Below are 17,526 nucleotides of genomic sequence, written 5' to 3'. Positions count from 1 at the left end.
AAAATAGAAATGGCTTATCAGGTTGACTTCTGCCTCAGAAGGCCAAATGCAGTACTATTTTGAGTATGCAGAGGTGTACAAAATGCTTTATATATTAGCTCCAAGTCCTAAAACTCCAATATAATGTAATCAACCTAGAGTGTGGAAAATTGAAGGGTCGTAGCACACTGGAAAGGAAAGGCCATTTAAGAGAGCAATACAATTAGTAACCATTCAGAAAGTGGAACTGCACAGCATTATGCTTTAAAAACAGCTAAGTGAAATGTACTCGGACAAATTCCTGCTGGCAAGCTTCAGAGCTAGTCACACAGCATCTTTCATCTGTTAACAAAAAAGTCAGCTTTAAAAGGTTAACAAGAACATATAGATGGGCAAGTGCTTGCTTACAGCAGATCCCCACTTGCTTTTCAATGAGACCATCTTATTTAAAAACAGTTACAAAAATGCCTTGCTTTGTGAACACAAAGTCTACAAGTGCAGGTGTTAAAACAAAAATCTATCAACACTACAGATAATCTACTGCTGGTTCTGTGGCTAATATTCAATAAAATTATGCACTGTGGAAAAACAAAACCAGTGTGGCTTATTTGTATAAAGAAAAGGGAATAGGAACATGTAAAAACCTGTGCTTCTTTGCTTAGAATGCTTAACTCAACTAGGAAATACTCCAAATTCATACTGGATCCTAACTATGGTATTGGAATTTTGATACAAGCAGAAGTGTATTACATATTATATGCACTGCAACCTGCCATGGTATCATTTTCAATGTTCATAGAGAATAGGGGAAAAAAGCTGGTGCTTCACCCACTTTGGTAACTAAGTCCTTCTGAAGGAGAATAAGCAACATCTGATATGGAGTCTACCCATCACCTATTGCTTCTCTGACTGGTTTTCACTGATGTGTTCTGGAAGGGAGAAAAAACTTTTCCCAGCCTATTCAATGGATGCAAAATGAGAAGGTTTCTGTAATATTATGTGCAGCATAAGGAAGAAAGAATCACAGAATCAACCAGGTTGGAAGAGACTTCCAGGATCACCCAGTCCAACCTAGCACCCAGACCTAGCCAGTCAACTAGACCATGGCACTAAGTGCCTCATCCAGGCTTTTCTTCAACATCTCCAGGGACAGTGCCTCCACCACCTCCTTGGGCAGCCCATTCCAATGCAAATCACTCTCTCTGGGAAGAACTTCCTCCTAACATCCAGCCTATATCTCCCCCAGCACAACTTGAGACTGTGCCCACTTTTTCTGTTGCTGGTTGCCTGGGAGAAGAGACCAACCCCCAACTGCACATGAGCAGGAGTAAGTCAGGTGGAGAGATTTACATGAGAATCCTGGGAAGAGTAAGATTGAGAATACTTTTCTTAGTGAAGAGAGAGTGAACTGAAAGTAGGGAATATGACTGCAACTGTTTGTGGGGAAAAAACAAAGCAGCAATTAATATAACTAGAGCTCTAAAAGGCTCCTGAAGAAACAGGGGAACAACTCCCTACTTTGTGTGTCTCAGAGAAGAGTTACAATTTCAATCTGAAATCCTACAAATCACACTTTAAAAGCCTTTGTGTTTGGGGGTGTGCTTATTTTAAGAAGATATACACAGTTCCATTTCTGTCTCCATATGGTTACATTTTGAAGTGGCATATGGGAAATTGACTCTTGATTATTATTTTATACTGTAATACATAATCAAGAAGTCCCCAGACATGGTGTAGCATTTGGAAATATTACAGATGATGTTTTTCTACCTAAAACTCTGAAAATGTTCAATGTGGTTACTTCAGTCTATCAAGAAAGCCATTCTCTTTCTAAGACAGTATCTCCCTTCTTTTTTGTGGCAGAGCACTATATTGTAGACCATACCCAACACAAAATCCAAGAAAGTCAGATTGTGCATGCATGAGTTCAATTAAGAGCCTGAAGAAGTTTTAAACCTAGCTCCCTTTGCAGGAAGAAGAAGGAAAAAAAAAGATAAAAGATAAACCAAGGCTTTTGTCTAGGAGACTAGCTTTTATCACTTGCAGGTGTTCTTTCTTAACTGAAAAACGAATACACAGGGGAAAAAAAAAGTGAAGTAACTTTATATAAGAATTGAAAAAAACACAGTAATGTTTTCCAGTATTTGTTCAAGGAAAAATAAAAGACAGCATTTAGTTGTTTTTTTTTCCTCCAGAAACTATGCTGCAGTATCAAATAAATCCTGTTTAGAATTACATGCAAGCCGCCAAACACACCATCTTGCAGATTAGCCTTTCTACAACAAAAATCAGTGATGTAACAGCTCTCCACATAGAATCACAGAATCAACTAGGTTGGAAGAGACCTTCAGGATCATCCAGTTCTACTTATCAGCCAGCCCTATCCAGTCATCTAGACCATGGCACTAAATGCCTCATCCAGGCTTTTCCTGAACACCTCCAGGGATGGTGACTCCACTGCCAAATTTATCAGAAACAAGATAACTCCTCTAATGTATTATTAGCACTTAAAAGCCCCCAAAATGATAGAGTATGAAAATAGAGATAACAAATTATTTTGTTTAAGAGAATAGTTTCTATTCCACCACAGTGACTTCCAATTGCATACTAGATAATTTAAAGTGTTCTGAGTTTTAATCACCTCAGCTATGTATGGAAAAAATCTTACTAGCCCTGTGTTACTGCTCACTGTGCATACAATAGCTGTGGAAAATCTTAATAATGATAAGGCTCTCAAGAGTCTCTGCTTACTACATGAAGATAAAAAAACCCTAATTTATTACCTCAGACTCTGAAAGGTGGTTAATTCAACTGCTCATACCTTAGCAACAGCTGTTATCTGCTCCAATGCCAACGTGTGAAGATCTTCATCATTGCTTTCTACAAGCAGTTTCAGAGATGGCAGCAGGAGGGACTGGTTAAGCAGCAGCAAACAGAGCTCTTTTATACACTGAAAATAAAAGGAAATTTATGGGGTGAGATCTCTAGAGAAACTAACATCACTGTTCACACTAAAATTCATAAAACTTCTATGTCCAATGCAAAATGAAAACCAAACTTCCACGACAGATGAACTTGTTGGAAAGAACTTTTTGGAAACTTGCAATTGTTAAGAAATGTGGAATACAGAGTTATAAGTGCAGTGTTTGCTATATTAAGACAAGGCTGGTACTGAATCACCTTTAGAATTTGGAGTTTTACTGAAAGAATAACAGAGCAATCACAGCTCTCCGTGGGACTAATATATTTGCGCTTACTGAAATACTGCAAATCACAGGAGCAAACTTAACAGACAACTGTGACATTTCTGTAACTCAATCATGCAATCATAAAAGGGGAACAAAATAAAGAAGAAATAACAGTCCACACCGGAGTCCAACAATGTTTTGTTCCAAAATCTTTCAAGATTTGTACAATTTTTTATATAAGCTTAAAGTTTATCAAGTTAACTTTCCCTTCTTCATCTAATTTCTCTTATAGAATCATAGAATCAAATAGGTTGGAAGAGACCTCCAAGATCATCCAAGTCCAACCTAGCAGCCAGCCCTAGCCAGTCAACTAGACCATGGCACTAAGTGCCTCATCCAGTCTTTTCTTCAACACCTCCAGGGACGGTGACTCCACCACCTCCCTGGGCAGCCCATTCCAATGCCAATCACTCTCTCTGTGAAGAACTTCCTCCTAACATCCAGCCTATACTTCCCCTGGCACAACTTGAGACCGTGTCCCCTTGTTCTATTGCTTGTTGCCTGGGAGAAGAGACCAACTCCACCTGGCTACAGCCTTCCCTCAGGTAGTTGCAGACAGCAATGAGGTCACCCCTGAGCCTCCTCTTCCCCAGGCTAAACAACCCCCAGCTCCCTCAGCCTCTCCTCATAAGGCTGTGTTCCAGGCCCCTCACCATCTTCGTCACCCTTCTCTAGCCACGTTCCAGTATCCCAGCATCTCTCACAATATAGCACAAATGTAGCATCATAAATCTTCTGCAAGAAGAAAGTGGCCAGAGAAATATCTTTTTAAAAAAAACCCAAACAACAGCCTCCTTGACAAACTTACTGTGCATTTCCAAATCTTTCCCTTGGCCATTAGTTAAAACAAGCACAACACCCTGCATGTAACTTGGAAGTGTTTTCCTTCCCCTCAACATTGCAGTGACTTATTATTCATTTATACCTCAAAAAGCATCCCACTATGTTATGAAACAAATTATTAACTTCCCTTTCCCCTTCTGTCATTTGCAAGAATTTGAGTCTTTTGACCATAACTCACATCAACCTCTTGAATTACTTTTAGAAAAGCATGCAGTCAGCTGTCAGTGCTTTAAGCAGAATGTGTTGGTTCTGTTAGCCTTCTAGTCTTACTATCAACTGTCTTCTGTAAGGGACTGTGACTGTATGTCCTGGAGTCCTGTATACCCCTAAATTCCTCTCCTTCAGTGGTTTGAATGGGAGAGGAAAGGGCCAAAAAGACCTGCTTCATCCCCACCCCTGCCCTGCAGGCGTGAGGGGGGGAGCAAGGGACCCTTCCCACACGAGGAGTGCCCTGTGCAGATGCCCGTGATGGAATCGGGCAGGGACTGGCTGTGGTCTTCGGCCTAGGCAGTGGTAACTCTGCTCTTTGTCTAGGAAGGGTATAGATATTGGGGGACTTCCCACCTTGGGGTTCCTGCCTTAGAGTTCTCCCCTGCCTGGATACATTTATCAGAAGGAGGCTTCCCACCTGAAGCACCCTTTATGCAGGCTCAATAGGCCTTAACAATCCTTGGACAGCCTCTGAAAGAGAGCGAGGGGACAAGCATCTGGACCGCCCTTCCTTTCAGCCAGCCTGACTCACCTGTGAGTAACTTTGGTTCAGTGTGATTAATAGTGGGGGATGCTATTATTTAATAGCTCAGCCTTTTCCAACTTCTGACTTCCAAAATAGTCAAATTACCTATGGGATCCTTGTAGATCTTCTCAACCTAACTGAATCTGCTAATTAAAACTAAGTTAATTTCTATATCTAGTTTGGGTGGCAGGTTTTCAGGAAAATAAAATAACTCAATTTTTTCTATAAAATTCCTGACTTAGTCACATGAATTCCCTGCCTCCACAACACAGTGCTTTAAGCAGAATGTGTTGGGTCTGTTAAGCTTCTAGCCTTACTATCATCTCTTTTCTGTAAGGGACTGTGACTGTACAAAGATGATTATAAGAGATTAAGAAGTCTAATAAATATATGCACGACTACTCTGATGCTCTGTGACTTTTATTAAGCATTTCTCCAGTCTGTTTTCATTAATAATGCTTCAATAATTTTATACTTAAGAGACATTTGCACTGAAGTATGCATACACAGTTAAGGAAGACAGGACATCATCATTATTATAAAGCAATTACTCATATATTAGTTTGGGGTTTGTTTGGGTTTTTTTCAATCTTCAACATATATGCCAAGGATTCCTCACTGAATTTTTATGCATTTATTAGTGAGAAGTTTACTGACTATTTAATTAACAGCACATGCCACACTGACTTCAGTGACAATACACTATTAATCCTTTCTACAAATACATCAAATATTTTATACTGGAACAGACTGCTCAAGTTCAACTACCCCAACTAGCTTCCAATCAAAGTGAAACCAAATTTTTCAGGACACAATCCAGCCAGCTTTTGAATATCTCCCAGGACAGACTTCATGTCTCTTCTAGGCATCCACCTATTATAGTGCTTCACCACTACATAGGTGAAAAACCTTTTCCTGGTAGGTAGGAAGAGTTTTTTATGGTGCGTCTTGTCTCTACTGCCTTGTGTCACTTGAGCATCTCAAAGAAGAGGACAGTGCTGGGCCCCATCCTCTTTAGCATCTTCATAGATGACCTGGATGAGGGCATGGAGTCAGTCATCAGCAAGTTTGCAGATAACACTAAGCTGGGGGCAGATGTGACTGGGTTGGAGGGCAGAAGGGCTCTGCAGCGGGACCTTGACCGCCTGCACAGATGGGCACAGTCCAAGGGGATGACATTCAATAGCTCCAAGTGCAGGGTGCTGCACTTTGGCCACAACAACCCCATGCAGAGATACAAGCTGGGGTCGGAGTGGCTGGAGAGCAGCCAGACAGAGAGGGATCTGGGGGTGCTGATTGATACCCGCCTGAACATGAGCCAGCAGTGTGCCCAGGTGGCCAAGAGAGCCAGTGGCATCCTGGCCTGCATCAGGAATGGTGTGGTCAGCAGGAGCAAGGAGGTCATTCTGCCCCTGTACTTTGCACTGGTTAAACCACACCTTGAGTACTGTGTTCAGTTTTGGGCCCCTCAGTTTAGGAAGGACACTGAGATGCTTGAGCATGTCCAGAGAAGGGCGACGAGGCTGGTGAGAGGCCTCGAGCACAGCCCTACAAGGAGAGGCTGAGGGAGCTGGGGTTGTTTAGCCTGGAGAAGAGGAGGCTCAGGGGTGACCTTATTGCTGTCTACAACTACCTGAAGGGTGGTTGTGGCCAGGAGGAGGTTGCTCTCTTCTCTCAGGTGACCAGCACCAGAACGAGAGGACACAGCCTCAGGCTGTGCCAGGGGAGATTTAGGCTCGAGGTGAGGACAAAGTTCTTCACTGAGTCATTGGACACTGGAATGGGCTGCCCGGGGAGGTGGTGGAGTCGCCGTCCCTGGGGCTGTTCAAGGCAGGATTGGACGTGGCACTTGGTGCCATGGTCTAGCCTTGAGCTCTGTGGTAAAGGGTTGGACTTGATGATCTGTGAGGTCTCTTCCAATCCTAATAATACTGTGATACTGTGTGACAGCTCCATTTCTTCCACCTGATTGCTCACAGCAGTATGATCTCCCTCAGCCACCTCTTCTTAAGACAGAGCAAACCTACTTCTCTCACCATTCATAGTGCTCTAATTACCTTGTTAACTCTCCATTGGACTTGATTCAGTATGGCAGCATCTTTCTTGTAGTTGGAACCCCAAAACAGGACTCTCATTCATGATGTCCAAACTGAAAACTTACCTCAACAGGGAGTTTGTGCTTTGTCTCATACAAAGAACGGCAGATTTTCAAAATCTCTTTTCCTGTGTTCTCCTTTTCCTCAGGTGGGCATCTCTGTAGCATAACAGTCCCCAGTTTCACCCAGGGATTATCCTCTGCATGTGACCTGCCCAGAAAAAAACAGAGATGTACACACTCCCATCATTTTCTGCAGGTGTGAATTAAAGCACAAATCTCACCATATTGGGAGGAAATTTTTTAGAGCTATTTCACTATCCTGATGCCATCATGCTTTCAACAGAGTGTCTCAGGTTGAGACTATAGGGTCAAGACAATTTATGGGGACTAGGAGATTGCAATTCAATCCCACAATTCTGCTATCTCTTTATAAACTCACAACAAGGTCAGCTCGCTCTCCTTTGCTCCTCCTCCTGCCCTGTGGTGTGTGGCAGGAGGGACTTTATCGGGAAGAACATGTAAGCAGTAGGTGTCCAGAGGCTTGCTTAGGCCTCTTTGGATGGCAGAGGCATTGGCAGGGGGGAGGGAGGATTGGAGCACTGGGGAGTATAGATTTAGTTTTTGGGATGGGGGAAAATTCAAGGGGGTTGCCAGGGATGCAGTAATTGCTTTGTAATGCCTATCTCTGTATTTCTCTCTAAATATAATTCTGCATTTTTTCTCCAGTTTCATTTGAGAGCTTAATTCCTGTCACCGTCTTTAAAAAACACAACATGTAGCAAGGAAGCTTAAAGCATTTTGTACTTAGAATCATAGAATCGACCAGGTTCGAAGAGACCTCCAAGATCATCCAGTCCAACCTAGCACCCAGCCCTAACCAATCAACCAGACCATGGAACTAAGTGCCTCATCCAGGTTTTTCTTGAACACCTCCAGGGACGGAGACTCCACCACCTCCCTGGACAACCCATTCCAATGCCAATCACTCTCTCTGCCTACAACTTCCTCCTAACATCCAGCCTAGACCTCCCCTGGCACAACTTGAGACTGTGTCCCCTTGTTCTGTTGCTGCTTGCCTGGGAGAAGAGACCAACCTCCATCTGGCTACAGCCTCCCTTCAGGGAGTTGGGACAGCAATGAGATCACCCCTGAGCTGCTTCTTCTCCAGGCTAAACAACCCCAATTTCTTCAGCCTCTCCTTGCAGGGCTGTGTTTCAGGCCTCTCATGGGTAGCAGACTGGAGCTTTAAAATGATAGCATGAAGCCTAGCACTAGAACACACACACACTGCCATTTGCCATATGAGAATTAAGTTATTGCATTTCAATCACCATCTCCAATGGACTAAAACTGTGAGTGACCACAGCTTAGATCATGATTATATTAAGCTGCAGTAACACAACCACTATGTTCACCTGTGCATAAACTTAGGAATACACAAAAGGTGGTTTTAAAATCATCTCGTCAATCTTCTGGCCATTAATTAGGATCCCTAAGACATGGATAATTTTTCATTTTAGCTTGAAGGAAGTAAAGAAAGACCGAATCTGTCAGGAAAGTGAAGACACTCATCTAGTACATGGGGCAAGAAGCAGCAAAGTGCTGTGAAAATGATGCTTCTCAGAGATACTATTTAGCAGTGATTGTTGAAAGCAACACAGTAATATCACTGTACATGGAGTCTGTTCTGAGAGTCTGTTGGATTGACACAAACAAAAAAATAGGTCTGACAGCTGAGGAGAGGACAAATACCAGCATTTATTATTTCAAATATAAAATCTCTCTCCTGCTCATCTTCCACTTTCAAAAGTACAAAATGTAAACAAATAAAATTAGCTCCATATGAAGCTGCCATCATATCCTAACGTGAAAAACAGAGTCACTAGAAGTGGGTAACTTTGAACAAACAATGAACAGAAGTCATTATCTTTACTCCTGACAGCTTAATTGAGCCTATCTATCAGTCACAGTCACTGAGCACAGAGATGCCAGAAGCTTGGCTGGGAACAGCAAAGCTCCTCCTCTCCTTCCAAACCTGATGGGTTGAACTCAAAGATGTCAGCTTATTCAACAAGCAGAACATGATGCACTTAATCTGTGAAGTCCCAGCAAGGTTAGGAGAAGTTAAAAAAGCCCTGCAATTCCATCTTTGCCACTGGTGAAATTGATAGGTCCTGCTATGTGATTCATCACTTGCTCAGAGGCATAGTCATGAATTTTGGTTTTTATTGCTGCTACCTCCAGAATACATCAGGAAAAAAATAAGTAAGAACTTCCCATAAGAAAAATAAAATGAAAATGCCATTACAAACAGAAGTTAAAAATAACCAGAAAGATGGAAGGGCATCAAGGCTTGCTATGTGCCAATTAATATTAAGTATCATAGAATCAGCCAGGATTGGAAGGGACCACATGGATAGTCTAATTTCAAACTCCCTGCCATGGGCAGGGACACCCTAGCCTAGATCAGGCTGGCCAGAGCCAAATCATATCTGTATTTTATCTATCAAGCTTTTCTCAACACAATTCCTTATAATTATTTCTATCACTTGCATAATCTATTAAACAAACAGTTTTCTATCTGTTGTCTCTAAATAAAAACGAAGATTCATTTACTAGAGATCTGACATCCACAGGTAGAATTCAGCTTTCTTCCCAAATAAAATTTACCTTAGTTCAACTATGGTTAGAGGGGGAAAAAAAAGGGTTAAAGGGGGAAAAAAAAGGTTAAAAAAGGTAATTATTTAAAGCAAACAAACAAATAAAAACTTAGTATGAATGCATTTTTTTTCCCCAGAATCAAGAGAGGAATGTTTATATACTGAATTAAAAAAAAGGGGAATTAAGACAACTGAGTTCCTAAAATCCAAAGCACTTTCTCAATATTGAAAACTTAAAAGTGCCTTTTGAATGCAGGCATCAAGTCCTAAATGACGGCAGAACTTCAGATACTGTCAATAATTTCTTGCTTTAAAACATCTTTCTGAAATACTTCCAGTAACATGTGAGTAGGAGACATCTAAACAGAAAAGCAGGCATGCATAGTAACAGTGCAAAAATGAGTTTTTTAAAAGTATATGGTGTTGAGTGCTGAAACAACCAAGCTACCTCTCTGCTTACAGTTAACATGGCACAGCATGATACAAAGAGTATCACATTTGCAGGTAAGCAATGAGCATTATTCTAGCTTGTCGGTCTAGAGTGTTTTCTAGAGAGTTCTAGTTAGTTCACTCTAGCTCTAGAGTGTTCTAAAATACATGAGCCCAAAAAGAAAAGCATTAAAAAGCATAAAGAAAAGCATTAAAAAGCATAGATGAGGCCTTAACAGAGAGGTCACAAAAATTCTTTATGAAAAATAAAGAACTAATAAAAAAAAAATCTCAAACTTCATTTATTTCTTCTTCCTTTTGAGCCTTTATAGAATGTGAATTTGGTTTTCTAGCATACATCAAGTATTAGATATTTAGTGTTAGCTTGAAAATCAAAATTCTAAGCATCCAGATGACTCAGGCTTAAATTTCCCAGTTACTGCACATATCATTACATAGAATCAACCAAGTTGGAAGAGACCTCCAAGATCATCCAGTCCAACCTAGCACCCAGCCCTATCCAGTCAACAAGACCACAGCACTAAGTGCCTCAGCCAGTCTTTGCTTGAACATCTCCAGGGATGGCCACTCCACTACCTCCCTGAGCAATTCATTCCAGGCTCTCATCACTCTCATGCTGAACAACTTCTTCCTCACATCCACTCTGAATCTACTCATCTCCAGCTTTGCTCCATTCCCCCTAGTCCTGTCACTCTCTGAGAGCTTAAAAAGTCCCTCCCCAGCTTTTTTATAGGCCCTCTTCAGATACTGGAAGGCCACAATAAGGTCACCTGGGAGCCTCCTCTTCTCCAGACTGCACAGCCCCAACTCTTTCAGTCCGTCCTCACAGCAGAGCTGCTCCAGCCCTCTGAGCATCCTTGTGGCCCTGCTCTGGACACGCTCCAGCACCTTCACATCCCTCTTGTAATAAGGGCTCCAGAATTGGATGCAGTATTCCAGGTGGCATCTCACCAGAGTGGAGTAGAACTCACCTGGAGTGGTGTCTGAGTTAATAAACTTTGAAGTAATTGAAAAGAAATGCAAACTATTCACAGCACATGAGAGTAAGAGGCAGCTTTAAAAAAAAAAAAAAAAAAATCTATCCACTTTATAGGAGTTTATTGAATAAATTGTGTCTCAAATCCACAAATATGCTAAAGACAGCTGTACCCAACTTTCAATTTTAAACCAATTCTATTTGAGGCATTGGGATTGAGGACGGAATGAGGATAGAACTTAATTTCAGGAGCACTATTATCTATTAAGACAGATGTTTGGAGTTCACCAAAATTCATGTTAATGACAGCAGACCAATTATGAAACATAGAATTCAGATTGAGAACATTTCTGTACACCAAACACATTATTTCTGTAGACAAGAAGTACACACTTTATAGTTTTAAATAAATGTGCAGCAACATATCTTAGATCTAAATATAAGTCCTTAGCACAAGTAAGTAAACTTTGTTTCTTAGACTTTAAACCAGAACAAAACTACAAAGTGCCCCCAAAATAACCCAGAGTGAATACAACTACGTAGAGGAAAAGAGAGGAAAGAAGTCACTAATATAATCATGCTGTCCATTACTGAAATAACATATCTGGTTGTTGAAAGCACGAGAAATGAGCTAGAAAGAAGGACGTTCAAGACAAAAGAATGTATTCTTGCTGACACAAGATTTATAAAGTACTTAATCAGTCTTTTAAGTATTGTTAGTACAGAAACAAAAGTGATAATAAAAGGAAAGTGATGAGAATGTAAACACAGGAAGACCTACTTTGATATATTTTTCCATTGGGACATTTTTCTTCCTTAGTAGAGAAGGGGAAAACTGAACCATAGTTCACTGACTTAATTAAATAAATGTTAAAAGGAAGTAGAAATATAATATTCCTACTGAAAAAGAAGAAAGAAGAAAAGAAGGAAGGAGAAAGCAGAATCAAATCTCTATCACCAAGACTTCTGTGCCATAAAATAAGCTAATATAAATCCTTATACATTAGAAGTGATCATCGGCTGTTGAACAGCTAAAATCTTTACCTTCAAAGCCCAAAGTGTCAGTAAAAAATAATGTAGTCAATATTCCAACGTTCCAAATTAACATTTTGAATAAATGCACATTCTTATGGATGCAATGTCATAGAATCAACCAGGTTGGAAGAGACCTCCAAGATCATCCAGTCCAACCTATACCCCAGCCCTATCCAGTCATCTAGACCATGGCCTCATCCAGGCTTTTCTTGAACACCTCCAGGGACGGTGACTCCATCACCTCCCTGGGCAGCCCATTCCAATGCCAATCACTCTCACTGGCAACAACTTCCTCCTAACATCCAGCCTATACTTCCCCTGGCACAACTTGAGATTTTTCCCCCTTGTTCTGTTGTCAGTTTCCTGGCAGGAGAGACCAACCCCCACCTGGCTACAGCCTCCCTTTATGTAGTTGTAGACAGCAATGAGGTTGCCTCTTAGCCTCCTTCTCCAGGCTAAACAACTCCAGCTCCCTCAGCCTCTCCTCATAGGGTTTGTGTTCCAGGCCTTTCACCAGCTTTGTCACCCTTCTGTGGACACGTTCCAGCACCTCAACATATGTCTTGAGCCAAGCAGCCCAGAACTGGACACAGTACTCAAGGTGTAGCCCTACCAGTGTTGAGTGTACAGGGGAAGAACAACTTCCCTCGTCTGACTGGCCACACTGTTCCTGATACTATTCCTGATCAAGAAATTGATTGATTCAATACTGCTTTAATGGTACCATTTATTTTTCCCCACTATGATCCTTTCCAGTGGCTGTACTCCTCTTAGCCATCTTTGAACTACTGACTGAAAAACAGATGACGTTATCCAAGCAAGAATTCTTACAACTCCTTTGTTACATGACTGAGGAAATGCTTACCTGTTCATGTTCATTGGTGGCCAAGCCTGAAGGAGTAAAATCAAGTGCTGAAACTCAGAGGGATTGTGACTAGTCTCTAGAAGTGCCAGGAAGAGATCATACCTCTTGTCTTCATTTTCAATATCTGTTATCTCTACCTAAAAGAAAAAAATTAAAAAGGGATTTCTTTTTTCTCAGAAATTGATGATTTGAAAGCAATTAACAAACTGTCTATGAAGGACTGAATTTCTTAAAAATGCAGGAACACAGTGAAAGTAATTTCCCCACAAGTCTCTTATTTTCAATTGCATGCAAGTAAAACAAGAGAGCACACAAAAATGAGGAATGACTTAGGTGTACGTTCTTAACACAACAGAGCACTTCATTCATTGCTCACTTCAATCAGATTATCTGTTTGAAAATAACCAAAAGTTCCTATTTTTCCTCTTCTCAATCTACAGATGTACAGAGATGCATTTATACAGAATGGCTATGTCTTGTGCTTCCCTAATATATATCACACTCAGTCACATATGAAAATTCAATCATTTTATCTGAATTCACAGTATCTAATCTTCCTTCCCATGAGAAAGATTCCTGAAAGATGACTCTCAATTAATTTGCACAGTGAAGAACATTTGCTGACAAGCACTGTAATATTGCTCTATACAGATGCTTGAACCTAAGAAAAGCAAAACTTCACATCCCATCAGGCAGCCTCCAGACAACTCTATCTCAGGAAAAATGTTTATCTGCATTTAAAACCTGCACTTAAGGTGATGTCAAGTTCTTTTACAGAGAATTACTTCTTGTAGTTTGCATGATATAAAATTACAAGGTCTGACTATTGAAGGAAGGTTGCTATAAATGAGAACTAAGCACTAAATGAGAAGCAGCTTCTGTTTAGAAGCTTGGCCATCACACTAGGAGGACTTTCACAAACAGAATAGCTATTCACTGTCTGACATACACGAGTTCCTGGAATTTAAAAGTAGTTTGCCACAATAAAAAGGTAGCTTCCTTTGCATTATTAACATTCTAACACCAAACTTTTCTTCCAAAGTTCACAAAGTTCCATGATATCAAACACTTTGGTTCCATCTTATAATTCTGCTTTAGATACACAGCATTAACTGTTAACTTTTCTGTTTCAGCCCAAGTAGTTCTAAGACATCAAACACAGACAAAGTTTTCCTTAGTTCTACAGCTACTCTTAAGAGATAAAAGATCATATTCTCTTCTTTTCAAAGTGACTCTGATACATCAAGGGGAAATTTTTCAAAAGAGGTTAGAAAACAAAGATTACTGATGCATTTATTGAGTTACCTACATACTTTGTGGCTTTAAAATATTTGCTGTTGAAAAACTTTTGGGATACATCTGAAAGCAATGTACATTAAACATTTTGTACAGTGGAAAAACGTTTCTGAGATCTGCCCATACTTTTCTGTACTGCTGAGCAAATGTAGATGGAATTTAGGGAAACTGCATGTGAATCACATAGCAGACAGTGATCCACTTCTTATACCCCTAAACTACATCTTTACCTGTTAATATAAATGATTACAACCTTCAATATTTATATCATAAGGCTGAAAAGATAGGGGTGAAAAACAGGAAAGGGTAGAAGGGACATAAGACCTGCTAACCTCTGCAGATCAAAAATACTTCACAATTCAGCAAATAATATATTTTCTAGAGATTCTGGACAAAAGAAGCTCCCACACTGCTTCATCTGTGCCCAAATTCCTTTCTCAGACAACTAGCTCTTTAAACATTTAAACCAAGTAAATAGCACTCTGGATGGTCCACTGAGTACATTTTAGTGTATTTGCACAAACAGCCTATTACTGCAAAACACAGACTCAACGTTCAGATCTCCTTAATGATAGCTGTAAAAATGGCAAGAAATGGCACAGACAATATTATTTTCTATTAACAGACAAGAAAATTCACAGAAATTGAGCCATTAGTAGCAGAAAGATGATGACAGCAGATCAGACATCCTATTCAATGGGAACTGAATTTCAATATTTCTGCCTAACACTGCATCTTTATTTTATGAAGTTAATTAATCTATCATTATAATGTTGTGGTTTGGACAGCTGGATCTTTGCAACACAACTGCTCATAACAAAACAGATATTAATACAATCCAAGTAAATCAAAAGAATTAGCTCAATCGTGGTATGCATTTGGGTAGTATTTCTTTCTCTAATGGCCTTCTTTTAAGTCACCTGCATTTCCCACTGAGAGTCAAAATAAATTGAACTTTCTATGGTATTCATTATTTACAGTTTTTAAGACAACTACTAAAAATTCACTTTATATGTGGCATTTGAATACATGTCACTTCCATTTACTGTGAGACAAGTGAGTCTTGAAAGCAGGCAATAAGTGTGTAAGTACTACACTTAATTACACCTAAGTAAGCACTATATAATAGTGCATGTGGTGACCTACAATTGCAGTGCTAAGGACACAGGAAATGGAAGGCTGATGAAAGAGAAAAAAAATGGAAGATATCTGTATATTGAAAGGCAGAAGAAAAGTATGATTGCTTTCAAAATATGAAGGGCCTGGAACACAAACCCTATGAAGAGAGGCTGAGGGAGCTGGTGTTGTTTAGCCTGGAGGAGGCTCAGGGGTGACCTCATTGCTGTCCACAAGTACCTGAAGGAACACTGTAGCCAGGTGGGGGTTGGCCTCTTCTCCCAGGCAACCAGCAATAGAACAAGGGGACAGAGTCTCAAGTTGTGCTGGGCTAGGTATAGGCTGGATGTTGGGAGGAAGTTCTTCACAGAGAGAGTGATTTCCCATTGGAATGGGCTGCCCAGGGAGGTGGTGGAGGCACCGTCCCTGGAGGTCTTCAAGAAAAGACTGGATGAGGCACTTAGTGCCATGGTCTAGTTGACTGGATAGGGCTGGGTGCTAGGTTGGACTGGATGATCGTGGAGGTCTCTTCCAACCTGGTTGATTCTGTGATTCTATGACTAGCCTTAGTCTAACTTGAAATCTCCACCTCTCCATCTTTTAAGCCCTAGTTTTCTTCTTCCTTCAACGCATCATGTGCTTCTGCTGCACCTGCTGGTCATTCCTACAGCTGCATTTCAAGCATGTTTTAGGTATTATTTCATTCCTGTGACAACCTGGTTGCTAAAATAACTTTTTTATTATGATTAAAGGAAAGCTGAGATTGAGCTCCAAAACCCATGGTTTAACACTGAAAATACCTCTCCACGTGCTAATGGGCACACTGTTGACTGAATCAGGAACATTTTTCATGGGTATTCCCGAATTGAAATGGTCAAATACACACCAATTCTGCAAATACTGTGTTCACACTTCACATCACATGTTTTATAAGTAGAGCCACTGGTTTCAGTAAGATTGCACAGTCTACGACTGCACCTATACAAATCCACGTGACTGAAATCTACGCATTATTTGCCCGCTAGCAGCACTAGAAAAATCCTAATGAGCAGAAGATTAAGACTAGATCCCAAAATCAAAGACTTGAAAGGTTTTAAGATATTCTTATAAAACAGAACAGTCCATTTTGAGATTAATATCAGCAGAGACACTACCTGCTATGAAGTAAATCAAAACACCTCCAGGGATGGCCACTCCACACAATCATTCATTGTTAAAACTCTGGACACGGTTTTAGAATCATAGAATGGTTTAGGTTGGAAGGGACCTCAAAGATCATCCAGTTCCAACTCACTGCCATAGGCAGGGACACCTCCCACTAGAACAGGTCACTCAAGGCCTCATCCAACCTAGCCTTGAACATCTCCAGGGAGGGAGCAGCCACAACTTCCCTGGGCAACCTGTGCCAGTGTCTCACCACTCTCAATGCAAAGAACTTCTTCCTAACATCTAGTTTAAATCTCCCCTCTGCCAGGTTAAACCCATTGCCCCTTGTCCTGTTATTAAAAGAGCTTTTAAACAAAACATTCCACTAAACTACTTAAAGGCTATGCAAAGGTAATCTGCCATGAACTGCTCAGAGCCCTGACAGCACAAGTGCTTGTGGAACAGAATACGCCACCAAACAGCCAGGCTTTAGGGAGCACAGCTGAACATGAGATGATCCCAAATGAATATGAAGAAAAAGGAAACAAATATAAAAAGGAAAGCCAGGACTTTGAGTTTTAAGACATTTTCTCTATTCTGTCTTTATTTCCCTAGTTTCAAACCTTGTCTTTGTCAGTAGAACACAGATGTTTTTATGCTTTGCTTGAAAATAAGCTACTGCACAAACATTTCCTATAATTTTGAAACTCCTTTAATAGAAATTAATTGTATAATGAAGAATTGTATAGTTGTAGAAATTATAATCCTGATGATTTGTATTTCCTTTTATAATTCAAGTAAACCCAAACTTTATGTTGAACTGTTAAAATACACAATGTCATTATACTGCTTAGACTGGAGTGCGTGAACAAAATAAGCAAATTATGGAATTCAAGTTTAAAATCAAATCAACCAGAAGCCTACTGGTGATGAATTAGACAAAGACTTGGTCACATATTGAGTTGCCTGTCTTGTACACATAGCCACAAACTTCTCTCCTCTAAACTCATTTATGTATTGTTTAATTCCTTATCTGCTTAACATGCAGATCACTAAGAAATGGATATAGATTCAGTAA

At 40.4% G+C, this 17,526-nt stretch overlaps 1 protein-coding gene across 3 annotated transcripts in view; it reads right to left on the bottom strand.

Annotated features, from left to right (window-relative positions):
- Positions 1–17,526, bottom strand: part of NBAS (NBAS subunit of NRZ tethering complex) — a 168,189-nt gene that overhangs the window by 12,341 nt on the left and 138,322 nt on the right. For all 3 annotated transcript variants that reach the window (XM_064146439.1, XM_064146437.1, XM_064146438.1), the window contains exons 49-51: positions 12,891–13,027; positions 6,968–7,112; positions 2,801–2,929 (exon numbers count right to left, since the gene is read on the bottom strand). In XM_064146439.1, the coding sequence (XP_064002509.1) occupies positions 2,801–2,929; positions 6,968–7,112; positions 12,891–13,027 (411 nt within the window). The remainder of the gene's footprint in view (positions 1–2,800; positions 2,930–6,967; positions 7,113–12,890; positions 13,028–17,526) is intronic.

The sequence above is a fragment of the Pogoniulus pusillus genome, chromosome 7 (assembly GCF_015220805.1).
Source record: "Pogoniulus pusillus isolate bPogPus1 chromosome 7, bPogPus1.pri, whole genome shotgun sequence".
NCBI classification, from domain to species: domain Eukaryota; kingdom Metazoa; phylum Chordata; class Aves; order Piciformes; family Lybiidae; genus Pogoniulus; species Pogoniulus pusillus.
Note: the sequence above shows the minus strand (reverse complement) of the source record. Positions and strands in the feature narration are given on the sequence as shown.